This window comes from Lytechinus variegatus, chromosome 3 (genome assembly GCF_018143015.1).
Source record: "Lytechinus variegatus isolate NC3 chromosome 3, Lvar_3.0, whole genome shotgun sequence".
Taxonomy (NCBI): domain Eukaryota; kingdom Metazoa; phylum Echinodermata; class Echinoidea; order Temnopleuroida; family Toxopneustidae; genus Lytechinus; species Lytechinus variegatus.
In genome coordinates this window covers 25,898,333-25,924,773 of record NC_054742.1, presented here as the reverse complement: position 1 = coordinate 25,924,773, position 26,441 = coordinate 25,898,333, and the positions used below count along the sequence as shown (strand labels likewise).

At 36.6% G+C, this 26,441-nt stretch overlaps 1 protein-coding gene across 1 annotated transcript in view; it reads left to right on the top strand.

Moving 5' to 3' along the window:
• The window catches only part of LOC121410617, a 49,979-nt gene that overhangs the window by 5,213 nt on the left and 18,325 nt on the right, over window positions 1–26,441 (top strand). Inside the window, exons 7-27 of the mRNA XM_041602831.1 lie at window positions 164–319; window positions 846–948; window positions 1,840–1,989; window positions 2,413–2,590; window positions 3,161–4,856; window positions 5,665–5,861; window positions 6,286–6,396; window positions 7,014–7,291; window positions 7,644–7,833; window positions 8,696–8,816; window positions 10,076–10,279; window positions 10,952–11,096; window positions 11,605–11,745; window positions 11,960–12,064; window positions 13,270–13,362; window positions 14,953–15,138; window positions 15,480–16,217; window positions 16,695–17,283; window positions 17,531–17,729; window positions 19,234–19,313; window positions 19,845–20,128. Of these exons, the coding sequence (XP_041458765.1) occupies window positions 164–319; window positions 846–948; window positions 1,840–1,989; window positions 2,413–2,590; window positions 3,161–4,856; window positions 5,665–5,861; window positions 6,286–6,396; window positions 7,014–7,291; window positions 7,644–7,833; window positions 8,696–8,816; window positions 10,076–10,279; window positions 10,952–11,096; window positions 11,605–11,745; window positions 11,960–12,064; window positions 13,270–13,362; window positions 14,953–15,138; window positions 15,480–16,217; window positions 16,695–17,283; window positions 17,531–17,729; window positions 19,234–19,313; window positions 19,845–20,128 (5,944 nt within the window). The remainder of the gene's footprint in view (window positions 1–163; window positions 320–845; window positions 949–1,839; window positions 1,990–2,412; window positions 2,591–3,160; window positions 4,857–5,664; window positions 5,862–6,285; window positions 6,397–7,013; window positions 7,292–7,643; window positions 7,834–8,695; window positions 8,817–10,075; window positions 10,280–10,951; window positions 11,097–11,604; window positions 11,746–11,959; window positions 12,065–13,269; window positions 13,363–14,952; window positions 15,139–15,479; window positions 16,218–16,694; window positions 17,284–17,530; window positions 17,730–19,233; window positions 19,314–19,844; window positions 20,129–26,441) is intronic.

Below are 26,441 nucleotides of genomic sequence, written 5' to 3'. Positions count from 1 at the left end.
TTTAAGATTCACATTTAGAAGCTTGTGTGATAAGTGTGACTGATGTGGTGAAATTAGAATGAATGATGATCTGATTAGCACTTAGGCGCCATTAATCTTAACAGATATATAAAAAGCCTGTTCTCATTTTTATTAGTGATAATTATTTTGGGTTTTTTCTCAGATGTTTGATTGTCCTGCTGTTTGTGAACATGGTGGTCCAGTTCTCTCCAGTGAGATCACTGAGGTCAAAGGTCAGCTACCAATCATCTGGATCCCTCTCTCAATGCATGAACTCAAGTATCAACTCTATGTTAGTGGCATGCAGTATGGAGAGGAGGTAAGTAATACAAACAATTGTGTGCTGAGCCATCTGTATGATATTACAGATATACATGGATTTGGTATTTTTGGTGTGTTGTATTAAACAAATATCCTTTTAGAATTTTCTTTATAAAAAGATACATCTTTCTTCCTCACATCTGTTTCCTTCGCCAAAGTGTGCCATTTGTCACATCTCTATAGATACTGCATGTATGTTCTTCTAAAATGCAATATATGCATTATATATGCATTATATAGGCCTTTGCATTATTATAGTTGTACAATGTAATTATAATCTTACAATCACATATGTGTATACAGTATATAATGCCCTTACACATTCTCAAATATTTTTTAGTGCTTTACTAAGTTCAAATTTGCTATCATCATCATCACCATTAATCATCATCATGCATATGATCATCACTATCATCTACCAATAAGTTTAGATTTTTTTGTTGTTGTTGCTTATACTCCTTTCACTAATGAGAAAACATGATTTGATTAAAGTCATTCATTTTGGGTTCTGCCTTTATCCTTAGGTTATTCCCAAGAATGGAGAGAATCAGTGCAGGCTAACAATCACAGATTATGCATCAGAAGAGCCTCTCAAAATACACTTGTTAGCACTCCCAAGGCAGTCAGGTATGAGAAAATTCCTTGAAATTAAACCATTCTCCGCTAAATGTAATTCTTGCATTGCTGGCGATTATGGTTTAAGCAATTGCAATTTTCCTTAGAGTGGGTTGGATTAAATTTATTCAACATCTCCCATTAAATTAAAAAAAAAACAAATTTGGACTGTCCCCTGTAAATTATTTTCCAACCCACCACCTCTTCATTCATTCAGTATAGCTATTTTTTATCTCTCCCTTTGTATCTCACATTATCTATTAAACATGAAGACCTACTTTTGTAAGGAGATTTATTTAAATCCCTCTTCATCGTCTCCTCATTACAATAGAGCTTTGTGTAAGAGGCTCATTGTAGGGCTCTTCAATATCACTCTTTGAAATCCCCAGTCTTTACACAAAAAGACTAATCTGTCTATTGACTATACACTGATTTACCTGATAAAGGGTATCAGACCTGCAGAAAGAAAAGATACAAAGTTGTTGTATAGTACCAAGGAGATCACAGCGCTTTGAAAAAAAAGGATGAAGTAGAAGGTAGCTACTGTAAGTTACTGCAAGGTTAGAGTAACATTCAAATCTTCATCTAGTTGATTGATACCATTATTATTATATTCATCTGTGTATTATGTGGGAGAGACAAGATTGTTTGGTAAGAAAATTCAATTATCGACATTACATTTTCTTGTTTTTGAAAATACCAAGTATATGTGAAAATAGAACAAGTTATGTACATGTAGGTCAAGTTATGTAATGCATAATTACAGATCGATCAAAATAGGTCAAGTTATGTAATGCATCAGTGGTATTTGGTGGTTGTGAAATGATCATGATTACAGTCAGAGAGAATGTGTTTTGTGTTCGCCTTCCTTTACCATAACCTTCTGATTGTTTTCTTCCACAGATGAAGCCTCAGAAGAGCAGAGTATATTGCTCTCTAATGATCTTGATATCAGTTTACCTCTCAATGTGGATTCTATAACTATTCCAAAGTCAAGGAAATTAGAAGGATTACCCTACCTCCAAATATTTGAAGGATCACTCAAGCCTCCAGGTAATAGACCACACTTGTTTACGCTGTGTAAATGCATGTAATATCACTGACAAAGCTCTTCTCACACAAAAGAATATCATATTATCATGTAATATACAAACTAATATATGTTTGCACAGACAGATATTTTGAGGATGTTAAATTGCATTCTATGAGATCCTATCCTAAAAAATCAGAGGTTGTCTTCAATGTTTTGTTTTTATTTAATTAGTAGTGAATGTCATACACATGTATACAGATAACGGAATGTCTGTAATGGTAGACTTTCAAAAATTAGAAAAATAAAACCACTTTCGAAATTAAACTGTGTTTGGTACCCTGCAGGTTTAGTTAAAACATGATTCAGTCTTTACAGTTCAAATTTTTAAGATGTTCTGAAAGTAAGGTAATGTATATTTTTTTCAACTCTGGGTATACATGCAGGTCCAGATGTTATACTCCTCCCTGAAGTTCAACCAGAGCCTTCGGAATCCATAAAGGAAGAAGGAGAGCCCCCTCTAGAATCCAATCCAACAACAGAAGTTGCTGCTACCACCTCTACACTCACTCCTGCAAAAGTTAAGATGGATATTAGTAGTGAGGAATTAAAGACCTCTGATGAGTGAGTAAATTTGTCTGTTTAATAAGGAACTTTTTTGGTAAAATTCCTGTTTGACATTAAAGATGACTTGATGGCCCAACTGTTATGCATTTTATTTTGAGCAATTTCTTCTTAGATAATGATAATTTACAGTGTACTATCGCTATTGTCTTCTGTAAAATTGTATTATGTAATTCAATGCACAGAATTTCAACCTGCCATGCACAATTCTTCAATTTTAATGATAATGTCAACACGAGATGATTTACTGAAGCACTATGCATTCCTGATAGTGGTTTAACCATTCTCAATCCTTGAGGAGATAGGTGTTTCGTACAAATGGTATTTTCTTCGAGAATATCCACTCATGGAGCTACCCTCCCATATGTGCAGTGCCTCATCCCACTTTTTGTATTCAATCCTCACATCACATCAACACTGTCAAGATGTGTTTGTTCATTCATTTTTTCACTCCTTTCTTTTTACTCCCATCCTCTCTCATTTGCTTCTATTTTCCATCCCTCTCTTCCCTTCTCTCTCTATATATCTCTATATATTTATCCCTCTCTCCCTTCCACTCTCTGTAAATAGGACCCCAAGCCAACCAGATAGCATCACCACTCCAGGTACTGGTAACGAATTAACAAACACAGACGAGCAACCAGAGGTAGGGTATGATCATGTTTCCCCTCCTGCATACACTGCTGCATGTGACCTTCCCGCTGCCGACCCCAGCAGCATGCCTCCTAGCATCCTGCATGAAACGTCTCCTGCATCCAATGTTGATACTGCCCCAGAGATGGATGAACCTGAAGGAATTCCTGTAGAGATAAGCAAGATCCCTCCACCTCCCGTTTATCAAGATAACCTTGATGAAGAGCCAACATCCAAAGAAGTTTCCTCATTAGTTGAAAGAGGAGTTCCTCAGATGGGCGAGAGTATCATTGAAGGGGATCTCTATCCTCCTCCGTCGATCAGTGACCTCAGAGAGTTGTCGGATGCAATGGGCAAGATATCTCCTGAAGAAGAGCAACAGGATGATGAGCATGCGGCAATCAATAACAATGCTGATGTAGCAACCACCTCTTCTGATAGACACCTGGAGGTTGTGATCAATCCAGCACAACCGGAAGATTTGTTGAACAGAAATTATGATGAAGGTAGTATTGATGTAAATAATGATCATAATTCCAAAGAAATTTTAAATGAACATCTTCCAGAAGAAAACCAATATAAAGAAAGTCTTCCAAAAGAAAATCTTACCAGAGACAGTCTTGCCATAGAAAACCAGAGTCATGGTACTGACAATGATGACATAAACAGAAGTCTTCCAGATGATGATACCTATACAGGAACATTATCCAATCAAGAAGGAAAGGTAGCACTGAATGGAGACATTGATGCTGAACCTGATCAAGAAAGCCATGTGGATGTGGATTTGCAATTTGCACATTCAGGTGATCATGAAGGAGAACCCAATAATGTTGCTGAATCAAAAGACAGTGATGCTAGAGCGGATTTGGCAGAGCAAAGTGACAAAGATGATGGACAAGAAAAATCTGAAATAACAGCAGGTGACTTTACGGGAAGAGTAGGGGAAGAGAAATTTCTCAAGGGTTCGCATGAGCCAGATGAAGATCAGAACAGAGATATTGAAAATCACAATGAAGGAGATGAGACAAAAGATATTGAAGAAAAATACTTAAATCAATTATCAATTGAGACTACAACAAGTCCTCCTCCAATTGTACCTCGGTCATCACATGAATCAATGTCACCAGATGAGCAGCACAATGGAGAAAGAGAAGATCAAGATCAATTAGAACAAAGAATTGATGATAGAGATAAAGGAAGTGATAGGAATGACATTGAGTATGGAAACCAAATCTCCAAGGAGACTACATTGAGTGAGGACAGCCCTCATGGTCATGTGGAGAGAATTGATGAAAGTGAGAAGGAAGACAGACATGATGGAGCTAATGATGACAGAGGAGATGAACTATTGGCTTCCAGAGACCACCAAGATGCATCAAATCCTACTGATGAGAAGGATGAGGGACACAATAGAGATGAAACAGATGACCAGGACTTATTAACCCTTGATCACACTGAATGTTCCTCAGACACTCTTCAGTCCCCAACCTCCCTGTCCACTGCTTTGCATGATGAAAATCACAATGTTATTGACAAGTCTAGCAATGCACTTGCACAGCATGCTTTAGATCAGAATGTAGATACCCAGACTAGAACTTGCAAGGACATTGATGAAACCCACCTGAAGAATAAGGTGAGTGACAATGCACAAAGACACATTTATTTTGACCCTGTGATGTAACAAGAAATGGTCATTATTATTTACAATCAATTGTATATGACATACTGAAGAGATTTGATTACAGTATACAATTGATTACTGTGTACAGTTTATTACATCTTTTTGGTTGCAGGGTCCTAAACCCATAATGCACTCCACCAGTTCATGAAGGTTGCATTGTTGATAAGCTGTCATTTAATTGTAATGTCCGTGGGTTTGATTGACTGAGAAGTATTGGTCACTGACTGTTACTATCAACTTATCAGTAATGGCAGCCTTCATAAGCTAATCCTCCCTCCGTGGAAATTTTCAATTCGTCACTTAAAACTCAGTAGGACCACATATTTACTCATATGGATTCATTTGAAATAAGAACAGAATATATTTGTGCACTTGCCAAAAGTGCACCATTATTTTTTTTTGTCAATGTATGCACTAGTTATGGATATTAATATCTGTCATTGGTTAAAGGTAAACAATATTTACACCTGTCTGCCTCTGACACTTCCAGTTGCTCATATATCAAGAATCTGTGCATTATCTTTAGAAAAGATATGAAATGAAAGCAAAAATGTGATGTATGTGTAATGGAATTTCAAAATAAAAATCAAATTTCCGGTAAGTGCCTAAATTCATCATGAAAGTTCTCTGAGCGATGTTAAAAATGAGCAACAAAATATACTTAAGATGCCTTTGAGATATGCTTAAAATTTAAATTCTCCAATGTGGCGATAATATTGATTACAGAAGGTATGATCTCTCTCTCTCTTTGATTATACAGGACATGTTTGGTCCAAAGTTGAAAGCAATTAAAAGTTCTGCCAATGTTCCAGAGCTGTTTGTTCACTGGTATTCTCCTTCACAAGATGCCAAGGGATTAGGAGAAGGTGCGGTTAAACCACATCCTTCTCTTCAGCATTATATGGTTTGTGTTGAAGGAACAGAGTTTGTGGATCAGGAAGTCAACAGTCATTCCAGGTATAAGAATTCATTCACTCAATTATTCACTTCTCAATCATCAATTCATTATTTTATCAATTAATTATTTATTTTGTTTATTTGTTGATGTGTTTCTTTATGTATTTAGTCATTTAGATATTCAGTCATTCATCCTTCCATTCATTTGTTCTTTGGTTAAGTATTGATTAATTAATTATCCATTTATTTTCTCAATATTTCATTTACCGGTATCCATTTCTTCAGTTGTGTATTTATGTATTTAATTACTTATTCAGAAGAAGGGAATATTGGAGATGAAAATAATTTTGAATTCAAATTATATCATATAGATATATTTAATTGTATTAAAGTACAAAGGACTAATTGCTTGCCTTAATGTAAATTTTTATTTCTGATATTTGCTGTTTCATTGAATATTTCATTGTCAATTTACTTTTCCTAGACAAGACGTGAAATCTGATGATGGTGTCATTTCCATAAGACACCAATGGAATGCTGGTAGAGGTGTGCAACTTGTCCTTAATAAAGGACTTTGTGAAAGCACAAGATACAAGTAAGTTTCACTTCAATTCTTTCTCAAGTTTTATACATCATTTTCACACATTAGACATAATTGAGACTCATGTCTGTGACCTAACCAATAAAGTTATATTAAGTTGTATACTTTTTCACAATGTTTGTGTCATCTCTTTTTTTTTAAATTCAAATGTCGTTTTAATGAAAATTTAGATTCAGAGACTTGATCAAGATATATAGTGTTTAACAGGTTGTCCCATTTAATATTAAAGATGAATGAAAGTAGTAATGCAGTGAATACTGTGAAACTCTGCAAAATGAAGATTAATTGTCTCTATATCATTGTGAATCTTCATCTGGTACAGTTACATTAATTGAACTTTGTGAAATCATGGAATCTAAGTTGAGAAACAATAACATTGAAGATCACCAGCACAGATAAGCACATGTGAGACAGTGTACTGTTATTGCTTTGAAAAGGGCCTGACAAGTTCATGCTTGTTTTTCTAATTTCTCAGTAATTTCTTCTAGAATCCTTTGGCACAGATTTTCTATTTCTACAAATAGACACTTGGGTGATCATTTGATTGGATTCTGTACAAACTTATTTTGAAACTGTTATCACAACTGGCATTTATTTTTAAAATTCAACAGAGTGACTGTTGTTGCAGTGTACAAGCAAAGTGACAAAAAGAAGAAAACTATCAAGATGACTTCTCCATCATCATGGATCCTCACTGGAGGGTGTCCAAAGCCTCCAAAACTTTCTCTAACTTCAGTTGGTGTGCATGAGGTCACCATTGCTTGGGAACCAGGTTGTTGTCATGAGGATATTGAGGTCAAAGGTTATGCCCTCCTGAAAAATAATAAATCATCAGGAGAAACTATTCCATATGGACTCACCGAGAAGATCATCAGAGATTTCAAACCTGGTTAGTTCAGATAACAAATCTTGATACAGATTTAGGATTTCAAATCTAGGCAGTTGAGTTTGTAAACATTGTTAGTTACAATTTCGAATCTAGTTAGTTGAGTGGGTTCTTTGTAGCAAAATTTATTTTTGAATTATAAACTATTCTAAATGAAAAGTTAGATTAAAATAGATGTCAAATATGAAAACAGAATTCTATTTTGGTATTGGATGTCATATGTATTTTCCTTGAAGATAATGAGCTACAGGTATAAGAAATAATCCGAAGGAGTTTAAAGTTTATTTTGATTTGTTGCAATTATGGATTATTAACATTAAGTCTTTAAATCAACTCTGACATATATTTTTCACAGGATCTAAATGTACTCTTAGTTTGTCCACTGTGGTAGCCAATGGAGGTACACGGAGATTGTCGAACAGCATCACAATCATCTGTCCTCGGATACCTGATCCACCAACAATCAGTCTCAAACAGTCTAGTAGTCTCTATTCAGCCACCATCACATGGCCAAAACAAAAATCCAAATATCTGTGTGGATACATGTGAGTCTCATTGTTTTCATTTGTTTTAAACTTATGGTATATTATATCTGTTTTGTTATTTGATACCTCTATGACATTTCATCTACAAGTTGATCTCTACTGTTTGTGTACATTGTACAGAATGACTGATATGGAAATTTCACCTCTCAGAGATCATTAATTACAGACACTTGCTAATATGCATATTACTAGACTACTCCTTTTTCTACCAGATCCTGAAGAGAATGGAAGGGTGTGTCTAAGCATGTACTTATGTAAGCTGGTATCTAGAAATTTCAACATCTAGAAATCTTACACCTCTTCATTATACTCATGAGATCAGTCTATTCATTATGAGGGTTAATCAGCATATTCCATGTTATTGTTTATTTATTTATTTCATTTTTGAAATAGATATGTACTATAAAAATTCTTTTCTATCAGGGTACAGGTTTTCTTGTGAATTTTGTCTGCTCTAGCATATCAGCAGGTTGTTATATTTAACACTTTAGGTTGATTTCATGAGCAGCATTGGTCATGTTAATATGAAAATGTTTGTATTGTCAGAATTGCAAAATTAGCGAAACATAAAACTATACCTTGTAACTTGAAATTTTGACTTACGGCTGGGACGACAAGGCCTTGTATCTACTTTTTTAAATTACTTTTTGTTTGTTTTCATTACTACTTAAACTATCAAGTGATAAAATGTCCATCTCCCAGGAAGATTATCATATTGGATATAGTTTAATGGCAGGCTCTCAATATTTTGTTTTTTCACCCCAGCAGCATTATACAGTTAACTCTTGGCTAGTTGTATACATGTATTTCTTATTTATGATGTCTTATTATTATCATTATTCCATTCTTGTTTCTTCCTCAGTATATATGTGAATGGTAAAGAGCATGCTGAGGTATCTTTGAATGAGATGGAAAGATTATCTCAATGTGAATACACTCTTGATGATCTAGTGGAAGGAGAAACATTTGATATCTACATCAAGGTATAGTCTATCTTATTTGGGCTTGATTTACAAGAGTACAAAAGTAATGAATTAGTTGCAGTCCATTGTAAATTTGTGAATGATGATAGCTCAACTTTAGCAAATGAATTTAATGTTGCAAGAAGCAGTTCAACAATCATTTACAAGACTTATGTTAGATTTTTATATTTTACTTATTATTGATTTTAATTTGAATTAAAAGTCATTGCAACTTTGTACAGTGTTCTCTTCGTTTGTATACTCTTTAACTCTTCATGCGTTCACCTGTAAACCCCCTGTGTGTTGCATTATTTTAGCGTGATCCCCTCTACGCAGTATAATACACTCTGTTATTCAGAGTGCAGTAACTTTTTATCTGATCATTTTGAAAGAAAATGTTGTGTAGCAAACTTGTAGAGTGTTTCCTGGGCTTTCTTATCGTATATAAATTTATTGGATAAATTATGGAAAAATGTATAGTAATTTACATTTTCTAAATGCTTTCTCCTAATACTTCCAACAAAATTCGTGCCATGAGTCACAGACTCCTAACAATAAACCTGGCCATGGTATTGTTTGTGAGAAGGGTTTTTATTGATTTTCTCCCCTCCTTTTTCAATGAACTTCCTGGCTGTGATCAGGATGTATTGATTTTTGGGGAAAACTCAACGATTCTGTAATTTGTAAACTGCGATAATCCGTCGAACGCTAAACTAATGTCACACGCGCCATTGGTCGATCGCTACACATGTACGGTATACACAAACGCCAGGCTATACATTGTAGCTAGTCACGCTCCGGGGCATGCAATTGTTCCAAAAACAAAGGGACAGGGGACGTCTATGGGAAATGTGTGGTTGTGCAAAAATGCGAACGAAACACGCCTACGGATGTGCAATAATGCGAACGTAACGCATGAAGAGTTAAGAGAATCACATTTCCATTTAATAACATATTCTACATGTATGTCTTTGAAGAATAAAACAAGATGACACCCCCTTAAGTCAAGGATGTATAAGTGTGGACTACAAAGCATACAACCACTCCATTATCCTCTTTTGATCCCTCACTGTTACTGGCAGATGCTCTTCAAACATGATTTTGACAATGCACAATAATAGTTTGATATATTTTTATGAATTGTTAGAATAATTTAGTTAGTGACAGCATTTTTTATTGTTTGTATTCTCATAGTTATTGAATGATTTGTCTATATTGAGAAATAATGTATATCATTTATCTACATTTTGTCTCATCCAATCGATGTGCTGGAAACACAGGCATGTTCTGGTTCAAAGTCTCAGTCCTTGGACCACTCCTCAAACAAGGTTGTGTGTAGGACTATGAGTGGGAGGAGCAATCAGCTGTCAATTAGAGCCAAGACTCCACCCACTTCACCATTATTACGCCTTGAGGGGATGCACCCTGGAGGGATTGATGTCATGTGGGAGGGGCATGAGCAGGAAGAGGGCACTAACCTAACGGTCAGTCTTCAAATTTGTGATATTTGTATCTATGCACCGTAGATTTCTTGTATTAAGAAATTCACTTCATTGTTGATTTCTTTTTATTTCATTCTGAATAATAACACACTGTTTACAATGATGTCATCATATTTGCACTCAAATAGATATTGTTGAAGATAAATTTTCAAGGCTGTGTTATTGATATGGTGATATGAGTTGTGTGTATCTATTAAAAATATTTTCAAAGTATCATTAGTATATATGGTGCACAAGCTTTGGGTATTTCAGAATGGTCACAATATTTTTTTGATCTCTTACTATATCCTTTGGAAATGTTTCATGACAAAAATGATAAGTGTTGCAACATAAAACCACACTAGCGCTGATGAGAAATTTGATCCAAGGACAATGTAATCCAGTTAATTCAGAAGCATTCTTAACATTGTCAACTCTGAGATTTTATTTTCAGAAGTGTTAAAGTCATTCACAATTATACATGAGCAGGGGTCTCTAAATCGATTGACATGGGTCTGAGACGACGTTAGTGTACAAGTGCTGTATAGTACAGTCCTCATTACCATTCAGACAGGATATATAACTATTGCTCCTATGTAGTTAATTTTCAAGCATTCATGCTTCCTAAAGCTATCTGGTAGAATAATTCATACTTTTTTTTCCAACATTACGCAGGGTTATCTTGTCTTGAAAGATGGTATTCCATATGGATCATTGATGAATGTGGATGTGACTCGGTGCACCGTGGGACGCATCAAGCCTGGAGTTACTGTTGAGCTTCAAATCATGGCTGTCTCTAATGATATTCTAGAACCAGGAGGTATGTCATTCTATTTATACATTTTCAAAAGCTGTTCATCTTGATTGGTTAATTATATTGTTAACACTGACAGTCATCTTCCATCCCACATCACTATGTATAAGGTATCATGCATTTTCCAGGCAGTTAGAAGTCTAAATTAAGTAGATAAGAGTTCTAAAAATAAATTTGTTTTATTCTGCATATTTATTTTATTAGAGTTAGAGATTGACCAAGCTTCAATAATATGAAGATTTTTTTGTAACACTGAGGGACAGCAATATAATCTAGCACAGGAACTTTGTTGGTTTTTAATGAAATTCTTTAAGATTAAATGCCATACATTCTAACCATCTAGAAATTGAAATTGGCCAATACACCTACTTTGTATGGATTTATCAAGTATTTCAAAATGCATCTTAGAATAGATCAATGAATGAGATATCATTATGTTAAACAAACTACCCTTTCTTGTGAAAAAGGAGTAATAGTATTGATGTCATTGTCATCTTGATTATATTTACTATAGGAGATGACTTGTTGAGGCAGTACCCAACCTGTGAGCCAGGCCCCTCCCTCAAAGTGAAGTTTACAGGTCTATTGGCCCCACCAAGTAAAGTATGGACTGAGCTTGTCACTGGACACTCGATGCTTGTAGTCTGGCATAGGGGTAAGAACACTCTGCATAGATTTTCCATGTTGTAGTCTGTATCTTCCACATTATATGCTGTATGTGTATATATATAATGACTTTTGCATTTTACCGTACATTTTCTGTCGTAATGAATTCCATAACTATTGAATTCAAACAGTAAACTCAACTCTTCAAAAGAAGATTCAAATGTTAACAGTATATATATATATCCATTTGTTTCTATGTGTAGGTAAGAAGTCCAACAAGGATCATTTCACAGACCCTGATGCCTTTATGGTGAGATGGTGGAAAGTGGGCAAGGGAGAGCCTAATATGCATACTATGGAAACACAGGGTAAGTAAAAATACTAGATAGATAGAAAGTACAGATACTAGATACTAGAAATGAATAGAATAGAATTTTCCAAAATGCAAAGCCCTGCATTTTGAGAGTGATTTTGGAAAGAAAGTCATTCATGACATCACAATGATCACAGTAAAAAGAATGCCCATTTTGGCATTGAAATTGATGCGCAGCGCAATGCTTGAATATGCACACAATACAGGCTCATATTACGTGGTTGAAATAAGCACTGGGCATGCGCTTAACAATTAAAACAAAATTAAAACAACACCAGCCACACACCAAACAGGTATTACAGGCTCATATTACCTGTTTGATCTTTGTGACCAAGTAAAATAGGTAAATACGGGTTTGTCTTACAAACAAATTAACCAATCAGATAACAGAATTCATGAGAAATCGCCCACTAAGAGATAGAAATAAAATAACTCCCTCTCTGCCAACTCTTATTTGTCAGAAAACCCTCCTGAAACCAAAGGAAGTTGACAGTGCAGCATTGCACTAATAATAATAGTAATCCATATTTTATTGTTTGAAATAGAAATCAGAAATAAAAATCCTTAGAAAATTCATGTTTCCCAATTGATTGTTAGCCTTGCAGCCACTGATAGCACCAGATTGCTCTATCCCTTTAATCATTGAATGTCAAACAAGGTAGCAGCCTCTCCCATCTTTTAACATCTTTTTGGTCTGACGTGGTCGGGGCTTGAACTTGTGACCTCCGGGTTGTAAGGCAGGAGCTCTACCAACTGAGCCAACACATCTTATTGATTCTTTTCTTATTGTTGCATAACTCTGTCCATATTGAATGTATATTGAAGAACATGGTCTAGTGGTTATGACTCTCATCTTTCAGTCAGAGGGACATGGGTTCAATTCCCAGCCATGGCATGTTTTCCTTCAGCAGGAAATTTACTCACATTGTGCTGCACTCGACCCAGGTGTGGTGAATGGGTACCCAGTAGGATTTATTCCTTGAATGCTTAAGCGCCTATATCACGGCTCAGCTACAGCCAGGGTAATAATATGATACCAAGTATCAAGCACAGTGGAGTATATGCAATTATAGTAGCTGTGCTATTCAAAATGCACCTTATTATTATTTTTAACAATTTATCATAAAGATGAGATTGTCAACATATCATACTCAACTTGTTCTGTATTTTTTTTTACCATGATTCCCTATTATGTTTCAGAGGACAATCTCCATATTGAAGAATTAGAGCCAGGGTCAACATACTTTATTGTGGTAGAAGCACGGAAATGGGATACACATTATGACGAAGATGGTAAGATTTATTATATTTATCTTTTAAGGTAATGTTTTTTTAAGTCTGAATTTCAGATTCATAAAGTGGGTCTATTTGTTGGCAATAGTTATTAAACCCTTTGAAATTGTAAGTTAAATATTATTTTCAGAAATTTGTTTTAAGGTCTCTTCATTACTCCCAGTTTTTGTCTCACCTGCGAAGCAAAGTGAGACTATAGGCGCCGCTTTTCCGACGGCGGCGTCAACATCAAATCTTAACCTGAGGTTAAGTTTTTGAAATGATGTCATAACTTGGAAAGTATATGGACCTAGTTAATAAAACTTGGCCATAAGGTTAATCAAGTATTACTGAACATCCTAATAGAGTTTCATGTCACATGACCAAGGTCAAAGGTCATTTAGGGTCAATGAACTTAGACCATGTTGGAGGAATCAACATCGAAATCTTAACCTGAGGTTAAGTTTTTGAAATGTCATCATAACTTAGAAAATATATGGACCTAGTTCATGAAACTTGGACATAAGGTTAATCAAGTATCACTGAAGATCCTGCATGAGTTTCACGTCACATGACCAAGGTCAAAGGTCATTTAGGGTCAATGAACTTTGGCCGAATTGGGGATATCTGTTGAATTCCCATCATAACTTTGAAAGTTTATGGATCTGATTCATGAAACTTGGACATAATAGTAATCAAGCATCACTGAAAATTTTGTGCAAGTTTCAGGTCTCATGATTAAGGTCAAAGGTCATTTAGGGTCAATGAACTTTGGCCGAATCGGGGGTATCTGTTGAATTACCATCATAACTTTGAAAGTTTATTGGTCTAGTTCATTAAACTTGGACATTAGAGTAATCAAGTATCACTGAACATCCTGTGCGCGTTTCAGGTCACATGATCAAGGTCAAAGGTCAATGAACTTTGGCCGAATTGGGTGTATCTGTTGAATTACCATCATAACTTTGAAAGTTTATGGATCTGATTCATGAAACTTGTACATAAGAGTAATCAAGTATCACTGAACATCCTGTTCGAGTTTCAGGTCACATGATCAAGGTCAAAGGTCATGTAAGGTCAATGAACTTTGGCCATGTTGGTTTTTTTGTTGAATAACCATCATAACTTTGAAAGTTTATTGGTCTAGTTCATAAAAAATGGACATAAGAGTAACCATGTATCACTGAACATCTTGTGCGAGTTAGAGTAGTATTCAAAGTCAGCACTGCTGCTATATTGAACCGCGTGATGCAGGTGAGACGGCCAGAGGCATTCCACTTGTTGCTTAATTGAAAGCCTAAATATAACAATATACTATGAAATGAAAAGGCTATATGGAAAACATTACTTCATAAATATTTATATTATTTTTAGCATAGTGATGTACAGTATGATGTCCCACTGTAATTTAAGTCCAATGTATAATTTGTTTAATTTAGTGATTTGACATTTGTAAAGCCCATAGAAAATCTCCACTGATTGTTATGCACTCTGTAAATTTCAAGTGATATAATTATTATTTATTAAACATAAAACATATGTTAATTCATGATTACTGCAATCATACAAGTAATATCTGTTTAAACCAATGAATCCATCATTCCATATCAGATGCAGATATGTTAGGTGAGGATGCGCCCGGACAAACTTACCTGGTGACTGCGGCATCCAAGCCAATCACTGCCAAGACAGCTCGACCTCCTGACCCACCATCTGACCTCAAGGTGACCTCTACCGGACCTAAGACACTGGAGGTTAGGTGGACAACAGCAAGGGAACACGGCAGCGAAATTCTTGGTATGATGGTGTGATTGTTGTTTTATTATGTATTTACTCCTTTTTCTCATGGGTCTAAAAGTTTATAAAATAATTCGCCTCACAATCATGCTACTATGCAAATTCAAGTCTGCCAGAAACTTACTGTGTGCATCTCTTTATTAAAATCTGATTGGAGTCTTGTTCAAAGTGCAGGTAAATTTGTCCTTTGTGCAGCTTATTGAGTGCTGATAATCGTGTTAGAATTCTATTATTCAATCTCATAGCTATGTATTGATTTTATCATGCAATGTTCTTTCTACAAACTCTCTGAGGGCAGTCATGCCTTATGGGCCAATAATACGTGTCATTCAAAATTGCAGGACTCAGATTATATGTGACACTTGCCGAGGATATAGATGATACAACTACAATAAAATGCATAGATCTTCTTCCTGATGCAACTGGAGCCAAAGTGACAGACCTCGAGCAAGGCAAAGACTATGTCCTCCACCTCCTCACAATCACTGATGACTTCTTTGATCAGCTTCCATCATCACATTCGTTACGCAAGGAGCGTGATCTACCAAGAATTTGGGCGGATGTTGAGAAGGAGGTGGAGTCTCCCTGGCTGCCGTATGTTGCCATTGGTGCAAGGACACATGGTAATACCCCTCCCACGGGGCTGGTGTGTACAGACACTGGGGATGACTGGATAGGGGTGGGATGGCGGCCACCAAGCTGGGGTGGATTCTTTGTTGAAAGTTCCATGGTGGAGTGGGAAGATATCAGTGGGGATGGGAATGTCCCGGAAGACTTGCAAGAGGGTAGCGTGGAGGTTGGACCCAAGAAGACTCACACCAAGCTACATAACCTTATCCCTGGGAGAACATACGAGATACAGGTCAAAGCTTATATGAAACGTGATCCTTCAGCAAAATCCAAACCCAAACATAGCAAGAAGAACGCCAGGATGAACATGATTCTTGAATCTGATCCAATCTCAGTGAGACTACCTTGCCATGTCTCTCCACCCAACTTGAGAATAGCAGGATTTAGCTCATATCACCTTGATATTAGATGGAACAAACCTCGACTTTTAGTACAACCTGGATCTCTTGGTGAGTAAACTAGATCTCTTATGAATTGAAAATGTGATTGTGCTGTCACAATTGTGTGTTAGGTAATTGAAGTTTTCTGATTCCAAGTAGTGTATTGGAAAAGCTGCGTGAATGGTAGTAGAAAATTATAATAACATTGAAATAGTTATTCGCCTAGTTGTGTAATGTGGGGAATAGTAATGGACGGATTATTCAATGAACAGATCCGCAAACACATTGAACATTTACTTTGCCACATTTTTTATGTTATAAAAGTTTCAAGACTATTATATTCAGTGAATAGAGTAAAATGTAGCATGAAAATATAAGTCCCCATTATGCATGAGTCTTTCCTGCACATGATGCGTTAACGAGTAATAACTTATACATTCTTATTTGATTAATTTCTATTTTTGTTTGGTTTAGATATCAATATCACTCACTCATCCTGTTCATCTTAAATGGATACATTAATATTTCTTTGTGTTTCTTTTCCAGATCCTGATAACCAGCCCCTTTCGAGACCTGTGAAACTCACTCTCCTTGGTTATCGTTTAGTTGTGGAAGGCAATGCCCCAATCTTTCTCTCATCTGACACTACCCGCTACACTCTGACCCAGATAAAAGGGGGGAGAACACTGAAGGTGCATCTTGTTGCTGTGACGACCCCTAAGAAAGTGACGATGCAAGGATTGAAGAGGAAAGAGCAAAATAAAGATGTGACCATTGAGAAAAGGACTGCATCTATTCTCAAGAACATCGGTGACAACAAGGACGAGACTGCCTCAAGGACGCTGTATGTAACTGTTCCCAAAAGCCAATCTGGGAATATTGTGTCTTGTACGTGCACATACAAGCATGAGAGGAAATTGTTTAGAGGCGATGAAGATGATGACAGAGAGAAGCGAGATAAGGAACAGCTTGGTTACATCAATGTCCAGTGGAGTCTCCTCGACTGTGGGAATGCAGAAGAACAGGGCATACTGGGATACGATGTGAGCTGGATGTGCGATGTTGATGGCAAAGAGCATGTGGCTAATGTGTCAAAGTTCAAAACCAGTCATGAGATACCAGTCTTCAATTTAGGGTAATTAATCTTGTGATATTACTATTTGTGTGCTTCTCAAATTTCTTATATGAAGGTCACTGTGATATTGCTTCTAGATTACAATGTGATTTCCTATCTACTTCAGCTTTCAACCTCTTTAAATCAAGCCACAAAGACATAAAGCCTAAACATCATCTATGCAATTTATGAGAATTTATATAATATGCATACATTTTGTTATGATGATTGATACTAATCATGAATGTCATTCTTTTTTTTCCCCCAGATGTATGTATGATATCAGTGTCCAACCTGTAAAAGACGAGGACATCTGGCAAGATTTGAATAGTCCCAGCATCCTTTGTGAGATTCCAGGATCACCAGCCCCACCAACGCTCTACTGCGTTTCCATGACAACCTCTGAATTCATCTTGGAATGGACAGAGCCAAGAACCTTTGGTGATGTTGGAGTCAGGGGATATCAGGTAATAGATTTGATTGTTTGATGATATGGATTTGTTAATATCGGGATTTGCTGATATCAATCTTGCTTTGCAGTCTGGGTAGTAACTTAACCCTATCTAGGCCGGGGGGGCCTCGGAGGCCCCCCCTCAACGAGTCGCGCGATATTTTCGTCGCGCAAAATTTTTCAACCGCGCTGCTCGCTGACTTTTTACTTTCAAGTTTTGCGCAACTTTTAAGACCAATTTTGCGTCACCCGGGTACACGGTTCCGAAGTTGCGCAACGTTATGTAAGTGCATGTCAGACCAAAAATTGCTCAAAAACATGATTTCGTTTACAAAGTCAATGTAAATAGTGTTTTCAACCAAAAATCATAAATGTATGATTATTTTTAGTTTTGCTGGCCTAAATGTATGTATTCTATGCTGTTTATGATCTTAGAAGAGTCCCCAACGAATATTCATCTTGCAGATCTGCATGTAAGCAAGTAGATATGCAATATTGTTGACTGTTACTGCTTCTGCTGCTGTTTTAGTAGTCATGTTCAACGTCATAATAATCATCACCATTATTATCAAGTGGTTTGATTAAAAAAATATATATCCTACATTTATTGAATTGGTTTTGTTCACCTTTCAAAAATGTTTCATTTTCTTTGTATGTGTTTTAATGCCTTTGTAATTCCTACTATTCTTTGCATTTATTCTACAAGTAATTAATATGTTTCATCTGAAGCCCATTCTTCTTATTATTTTTGTTCATAGCTGTTTTGTTAACTCTTAACATGCCACGCACACTACTAAACCAATGCCACAGTGCTAATCCGATGCTAATCCCCTGTGCCAGCCACAAAACCCCCCTGTGCCACATTGATTTTGGGATCGCGAGTCGTATTCACTCCTTCCAATAGTCATGATTACAATTGCTTGTAACTCTCTAACGATTAGCTTCTCCACAAAATATTGTTCAGTAAAGTTGTAGGAATTTCATACCCCTTATAATGATGTCCTCATTGTGTGGATTGGTTATTATCTTTACCGCTAAAATATGAGTTGTATCAAGTAGTTCCATTTTGTGGAGTGTTTTGTATGGATCAAAAACCTAGGTCTCTTCTCTCTCAGAGGCGGAGCCATATCTTGTAAAAAATGTAGAAATACTCGAAAAAGTCGAATGTAAACCGCGTAAGTTTATCTGTCAGAAAGAAGAGTTCACACTGCACACAATAGTGCTAATTACGGCGTGCATGCGATGCGCAATACAATGCAAAACGGCGTAACAATGATTGTTATTCCGAATGTGCGCAGTCATGCACGAAGCAGGCGAGGGTAGGAAACAATGCAAGCACAAAGCAATCAATAGTAGGCGTGCGAGCACGAGTGTGGCATGTTATAGTAGGATACGTAGCGTGCACGAAGCACTCAATGAGTTAAAGAATTTTTGTCACTCGCTATTCCCTTACCGCCTTCACTCAATTTATATCAATACATATTCTTTATCTTATCTCTCTTTTGATATTGTTTGTTTAGGTGTATATGAATGGAAGGCAGATTGGTCAAGTTCTCAGTTCAAGTCACTTTAAAGCAGCAGTGCCATGCAGACCTAATCGGTATATCAATCATTGTATTCTGTTCCAAGCTTTATGTTTTACATATTGGTCATCCAGTGTCTTTGTTAAAGGTTCAGTAATGTGAATACTAATGGAGTATCTTACAACATTTTAATCCAACAAAATTATAGTGATAAACTTCTTTTTATTTGTTGATTATTTGTGAAAATTGTACTTTGCTATTTTGATATCTAGTACCACAGCCTTTTTTCAGTATTTTTGTATCAATTTTATCTTTTCTTTAAGAGAAGCCATTTGAGCCATTTTCTTAAACAAAGTAATTGCATAACAGAATGCTACAAATATTATACCCTGAAATTTTACATTCTCATTCCTAGATCTCAACTTAAATATTTTTCATATAAAATCATAAAGTATTCTACTAATACATGTTCTTATTTCATATTATCCACACCTTAACGGTTTTAGTACACATGTTCATATTGTGTATCAATGAATGGGAACAGTGACTGATAGTACTTTTTGGGGATTCACCAAACAGTAATCAATTCTTTTAATCCACTTTAATAGGATTTACCTGCTTGGTATATGTGCCCTGAGTGATGATCCAAACTACTGTGACTCCGCCCATGACCAAAACCTGAGAGTCTGCACACCTGATACCGACTCCGACCCTCTCAACAGCAAAGGAGTGTCCCTTCTTGAGTCTCTTACTGGATCCCAACATCAGCAGAGTAGAGGTCGTAGGAGTAGGAAAGCATCCACTTCAAAGCTTGTTCCAGAAGACATTGAGTTAAAGCTTGCATCTGTTACCTCTCATACCATTGGGATCTGCTGGGATTTCCTTCGCTCAGGTAACCATCCAGGCAATATCTTATCGTACTGCTATCGTTCACTTAGGCTGGTAATAGACAGGTGTCTCTGCTATTGCAATTACCTTTTCATTCCAATGTTACATCTGTAAAACAAAGTTTAGTGATTGATCATACTGTTGATTTGTATGCTTGATTGCACATAAAGATCAATACAATCAAGTGTACAATCAAATGTATGATCAGTTGCTAAGCTTTGTGTCATGGGTTCCTTGAAGTGTTTCCATTTATAGCTTTTTTCTTTAATTTTATATTGAATGATTCCACACTATTTCATGAGAATGTAAGACTCAATAGGGCTGTTAGTAGACTTGTTAACTGCAAAAAAAGGGGTGAACGCTGCATTTTTGAGTACAAATGTCCCACTTGGCACAAATGTTCCTTGAGTCAAAAGAAAAAGATTCATCCAAAGAGACACGCTGTATCTATGCAAATAAGCAAGTAATTTGCATAAATTTGCATATTATGTCGATATGTAAAAACAAGTAATTCAGAATATATATTTCACCAGAACTGCCCTAAAATTGGAAATAAAGACTTAGGGTAAGACAGGGAAGAAAATTGTCATAAAATAATTGGGATATCCTTGTTTATTATTACCTAATTTACATAAATTATGCAAATTATAATTTAAAACAGAGTATTTTTTCAAGAATCCTGAACTGTTTTATAAATAACAGCAATTAATACAAAATGTCAACATTCTACATGAAAGAGAATATATTAGCGAAAACATCGATATGCTTCATGACAGTATTAGTGTCTTAATTTGCTTAGAAAGAGGGAAAATATGTCAAAATGTATGACGTGATATTGCGCTAAAACGAGACCAAAACAACCTCTATGTCACAGTCACACTCACGAATCGGACAATAAAGCGATCAATGGTATGTCATTCGAGATAACACAATCTCAACACAATAGCTTCCATCGGCTTCTCGTATCGCTTTTGTTGGTGTGTCTGCCACACCGTAATCTATGCTATATACGGGCAAAATGCATTCGGTATCGGTAAAACACTATTAATTTTGTTTCTAATTTCTTTCCCTTGGAAAATTTACAGGAGATATTGCTTTGCAGGTTACTGCTTAAATGAAGCTCTGGCACATGAATCATGACGAATGTACGCCACCTCAATCCACATTTTAACTTTGTTAAAATTTATGTCTTTTGGAGACCCCGAAGTGGCAAAACTGCATTCCCCGCGGGATTCCCGCTACTTTACAAAACCATGGCAGTTTGACGTGTATTATCGACTTGGAAAAGACAGATGTATGAGACATCAGTTAACATGTTTCCTGAAGATATATATATTTTTTATTTAAGCCTAAGTATACGTCCACGGGAGCCCTCCGAATTTTAATCCATCCCCTCTCTGTATTTCGACACTAAATAAAAAAATATCGTGTTTAAAAGCCACCGGCAAGGCAAATTGCATTTTTTGGTATAATAAAGTTCGATGAGTATCAATGCCAAGCAATCCTGAAAGGTCAATAATGTTCAATTCTCTTGATGGAGAAGCTTATATCATGGCCCTATTTGCTTTTGCTTTTAGGCCAGTAAGTGTACTAACTAATATTGATAATAAATAATCACATTCCATCTATTTTAGAGCAATGACCTAATGCTAATATCACTCTACATATCTCCCTGCAGCTTACGGCCCCATAATTTATCTTCACCCGTGAATTACCGAATTTTGAAGCTTAAATTATTGAACATAATGGCATCCTAGTATTGTAATGATGTAATCACTGCAAGTGCAATATAAATAAAAACATTAATTTAATTCTACTCACATTGATTTTACTTTAGAACAAACTCACCCCCTCTTCTACTTCTTCTGTTTCTCCGTCGTTATTCTTCTTTTCCACCTTATAATTCTTCTTGTTCTCATCCTTCACTCCCTTCTTCATCTACTCTTCTTACTCCTCATTTTTTTAAATCTTTTTTTCTTCTTCATATCCTTTGTCGTCTTTCATTATTCTTTTTTTCTCCACCTCATCCTTTCCTTCTGCTTCTTTCTTTTCCTTCCTCCCCTTTTTCTACGTCTCCTCTCTTCTTGTTGTTCTTCTGCCCACCTGCCCTTCTTATACGTCTCCTACTGCTTTTCCTTCGTCCTTCTTCTTTTTTTTCTTGCGTCTCCTTTTTTTCTCTATCTTCCTTTTCCTCTCCGTATCCTTCCTCATCTCTCATTATTAATCTCATCCCTTTTTACTGCTCCTCCATTCTACATGTACGTCTGCTTCTCCTTGGTAATTCTTCTTCTCCTCCTCCTTCTCCCACCCCATCGATTTATGATGATAAAATTATAATGAAATAATAGAAAGGTTAACGAAGATAATACTTATAATAGAGAAATGAAGATGATTGCGATAGTAACAGCGGTGATGACGATATCGATAACTATGGGAGGATATAGACAATGTACAGCACAACGTATCAGGCGCAATTTCAAATATGATTACATGACGATTTCGATACGAAATATTCATCATAAATCTAGACCTAGTACATTAATATACACTTATCTTTGTAGAATAATGAAATCGCTGCTCAATATCGATAATTCTGATGATCACTAAAACAGAAAAGCATACGTGGGACAGTGTATTATAACATTGCCTCGAAAAATACCTGACATTTGATGGAATTCTGTGCTTATATCGCTCATTTCTCAGCACTTTTACGACTTTCTTTCACAGGGCTATTTGGCAAATATTTTTCATTTATACAAACACTTCGTTGGTAAATTTCATTGGATTCTGATCGAACAAATTTTCAGATCGTTACCACAGTTGGTATTTATCTTCAATTCCGAACATTACGTTTAATACGTTAAACCAATTAAATGAAGTTATACTTTAGTCTGTAATATGTTGTTTTTATGTTGTACTCTCATACCCCGAGTAATGATTATTAAAGTTATTTAATAAGTCTTCGCATCATCTTATTCACTCGCCTTCCTCCTCTTATGTTTTCCTCTTCTTTTTTTCTCCTCTCTTTTTTCTTTCTTTCCCTTTTTTTTTGCTCCGCCAATAGGGGGGGGGGCCTTTGTAAATGTAAATCCAACCAAGAATCGGATCTATACAACATAATGTCTAAAGGTCAGGGGAGGATCCATGACAGGGGGAAAAAGGTTCCGCTTTTAGGGGGGGGGGGGCACTCTTCTGTTTTGGCTGCATTTTGCATTACAAATTCTAATTGTGCCTCTCATAATGAAAGGGGGCAAGGGCGGCTCCCCCCCTAAATCCCCCAGTGATAGAAGGGTGACAGGAAGTTTGAGGATGCTGATTCATTCATGGCATACTATTTTCGAAATAGACGACCACAATATTGTAATAAGTGCCCTTTTCCAGATGAGGGCTTCATTTAGACGATATTCAAAATATATATTGTCAAAACAAAATAAACTGTTTTGGCAACTTCGACAGGCCACCGTCATGTACACGAACTTATTTTATGAGATATAAAACAATGCCTTCTATATTTTTTTTCAAGAGGAGAACGCAAAGAGGCTTAACTGTGTGTAGTAGAAATGTATCTTTCTTCCGATTGCGCTCTCAAAATATTTAAATTCAACATAGAGTGGAATCAATAAAGGGCCGTGTGGCTGTTCTTCAATTTACCCATGGTTCTAGTAGGATCCATGATTTACCACAGCTCCTCTACATGTCAGTTGAAGAGTATTTTCTCCTCAATCTATTCCAAGGTATCAATACAAACAAAGGTGATCTTTTAAGACTTCTAAAGACTAAACTATTTTTTAATACATAAAACCAAAAAGGGAAAGGGTATCCTAGGAATGCTCATGTTGGGTTATAGCCTTTACTGTGCTAGAGCATTATTACAAACGACAGAACAATAATAATAATAATATTAATAATATTTATAATATCAATAATGATGAATGTAAATATAAAAATATAGATATAAAAGTTGCTTTATTATACAAAAAAACGCAATTTGCCTTGCCGATGGCTTTGAAACATGACATTTTTTTATTTACAGTCAAAATACGGAGAGGGGATGGGGTAAATTCGGAGGGCTCCCGTGGGCTTTAATAAACAAAAATAAAAAAAACCTTTTTTCAGGAATCATGTTGTCTGATGTCCCATACATCTGTGTTTTCCAAGTTGATAATATAAGTCAAACTGGTTTTTTAAAGTAGCGGGAATGCCGGGGAGATGCAGTTTTGCCACTTTGGGGTCTCCAAGATATATATTGTGGCGTAACCGGGCCCTAGTCGGGGTAGCGTTCTGCCGTCTCGCAGTCTCCAGAACCCAGTCCACGCTGTTCTTCACTCATTCAATTGTTTTGGGGGCAGATTCTCTCACAAAAGTCTATTGTGCAACGTGGTACACTCTCTTCCTCTCAGACATACATGCAAAATCAAGCACTAACACTCACCTTACAAAGAAAGCACAGTGGAAAGATCTTGTGTACAGTATAAATCTTAGTTTAATATCGGGAGCTACTATATACAACTGCACGTCATCACAGCTCCGAGCGAACTGACGTACTTCATCAACGCAAGTATCACAACATAAAAAATATCGCCCTCTACGATCAAATCATGACATATAACTCTAAGGTACAACTCATTATGCTACACAGCCCCTCCCCAAGTCTGGGCTGTCCTCGGACCACATCATGTAAACTAAAAAGACAAAAATTAAATCCTTGCAAAACTCAACCCACTCTACAAGAGTGAAACATCTTTGCCAGAAACAAGTACAAAAAAAAATAGAAAAAATATCGTTAAAAAAATATACTGGTATATACATTGGCATAGCATAAAAAGAAAGCACTGTTCTTAACACACTTTAAAGTTTAAAGACATCTTTAAGGCCTTCCTGAAGAAAACCAAATAACATCCTGAGTTCCATGTCCAAACATGGGGTATTAATTATTTTGTATAAAAAGTAGATACTGCTCTTTTTTCAACTGCAAGATCGGTGACATCAAATTTAACTCTTTGTAAGCACTGTCCTTACAAAATAAAACAAATAATCTATGTACAGAAATAGATAGAAAAGCGAAGAGAGCTGTAGTGAGAGCAAGAAAGTGTCAAGATGAGGAGGATATAGGAAAGTTAAGAAAAAAAAGGCAAAGGAAGACATAACAGTAAATAGAGTATAACATACATCAAGGCAATAAATCGGAATACAACAACTATAAGACGGAATGTTCCTTTGAAAGAGATACTGTTCTTATAGATAATAAAAGTTCGGAAAAGTGTTCTGTATGATGATTTCTTCAGCTGATCAATCTGTTTCGGCCTTGGTAGTTCCCACCATCATATCAACCGCAAACTCCTTTGTGACTTCATCTTCCGACACTAGTTCTCCATTTCGGAACACCCGGCGTATGGTTTTTTCGGTGATAGTCTTTAGGTTTCCGACCAATCCACGCTCCAAATCCTCTACAGACATAGCCGGACCCACTCGCCCCTCACGTTCATGATTAATTTTGGTGTAAAGAGCTTCGGGGACCGGTTCGGCAGCTTTTACCACTACCATGTGGTAGGTCCGGGTCTTTTCCTCGTAGACAGACCTCGATCCTTCGGAAAACACGTAAGACGAACTATGTTCGGCTACTCGCACTAAGTTCCCTGCTAGAATCCTTGTCGGTTCCAAGTCACCGATGGGTTTTCCCAACTTCACCTTCTCGGGCAAGTTCATGCCCTCCCCCTGTTCAGACGCAAAATCGGACTCAGAATCTTCCGACTCCTCATCCTGCACTTGTTGACGCAGGAGGCTAAGTGGTTTCCCACTGAGTCCTGGGCCCGTTTTCCATGAATTCACCGCTTCCATAGTTCCAGGAGAGACGTCGACTTGAATCTCCGCTGCAGCAATGGTTGGCTCTTGTCCCTCACCGTCGATCCGAGTTGTTGTCTTCTCCTCATGTTCTCGAGCTTCCCGACATCCTTCACGTTCTCTCCTTCCCCTGTCACTCGAGTGGACTTCCGACCTCATCCTTGGGCGTTTCTCATGACTCACCATGTGGGCCCTTAGGCTATCTCTCCGGGAATACCCCTTCTCACAAACGTCACAGGTATACCGCCTTTGACGTCGATGGCTCTCATCGATGTGTCGGTGGAGACTCCTTTTATGCGAGAACCTCGCTCCACAGTCGAAGCATTCGAAGTCAGACGCCACCCGGTGCCTCATCTTGAACCACTGTAATCAGAGGAACACAAATAAAAAAAATCAATTGAATTTTGTCTCAATGTGTCAGAATATATCACATCCGTCACAGGTTACATGCTACACATTAAATCTCATATCTAGCT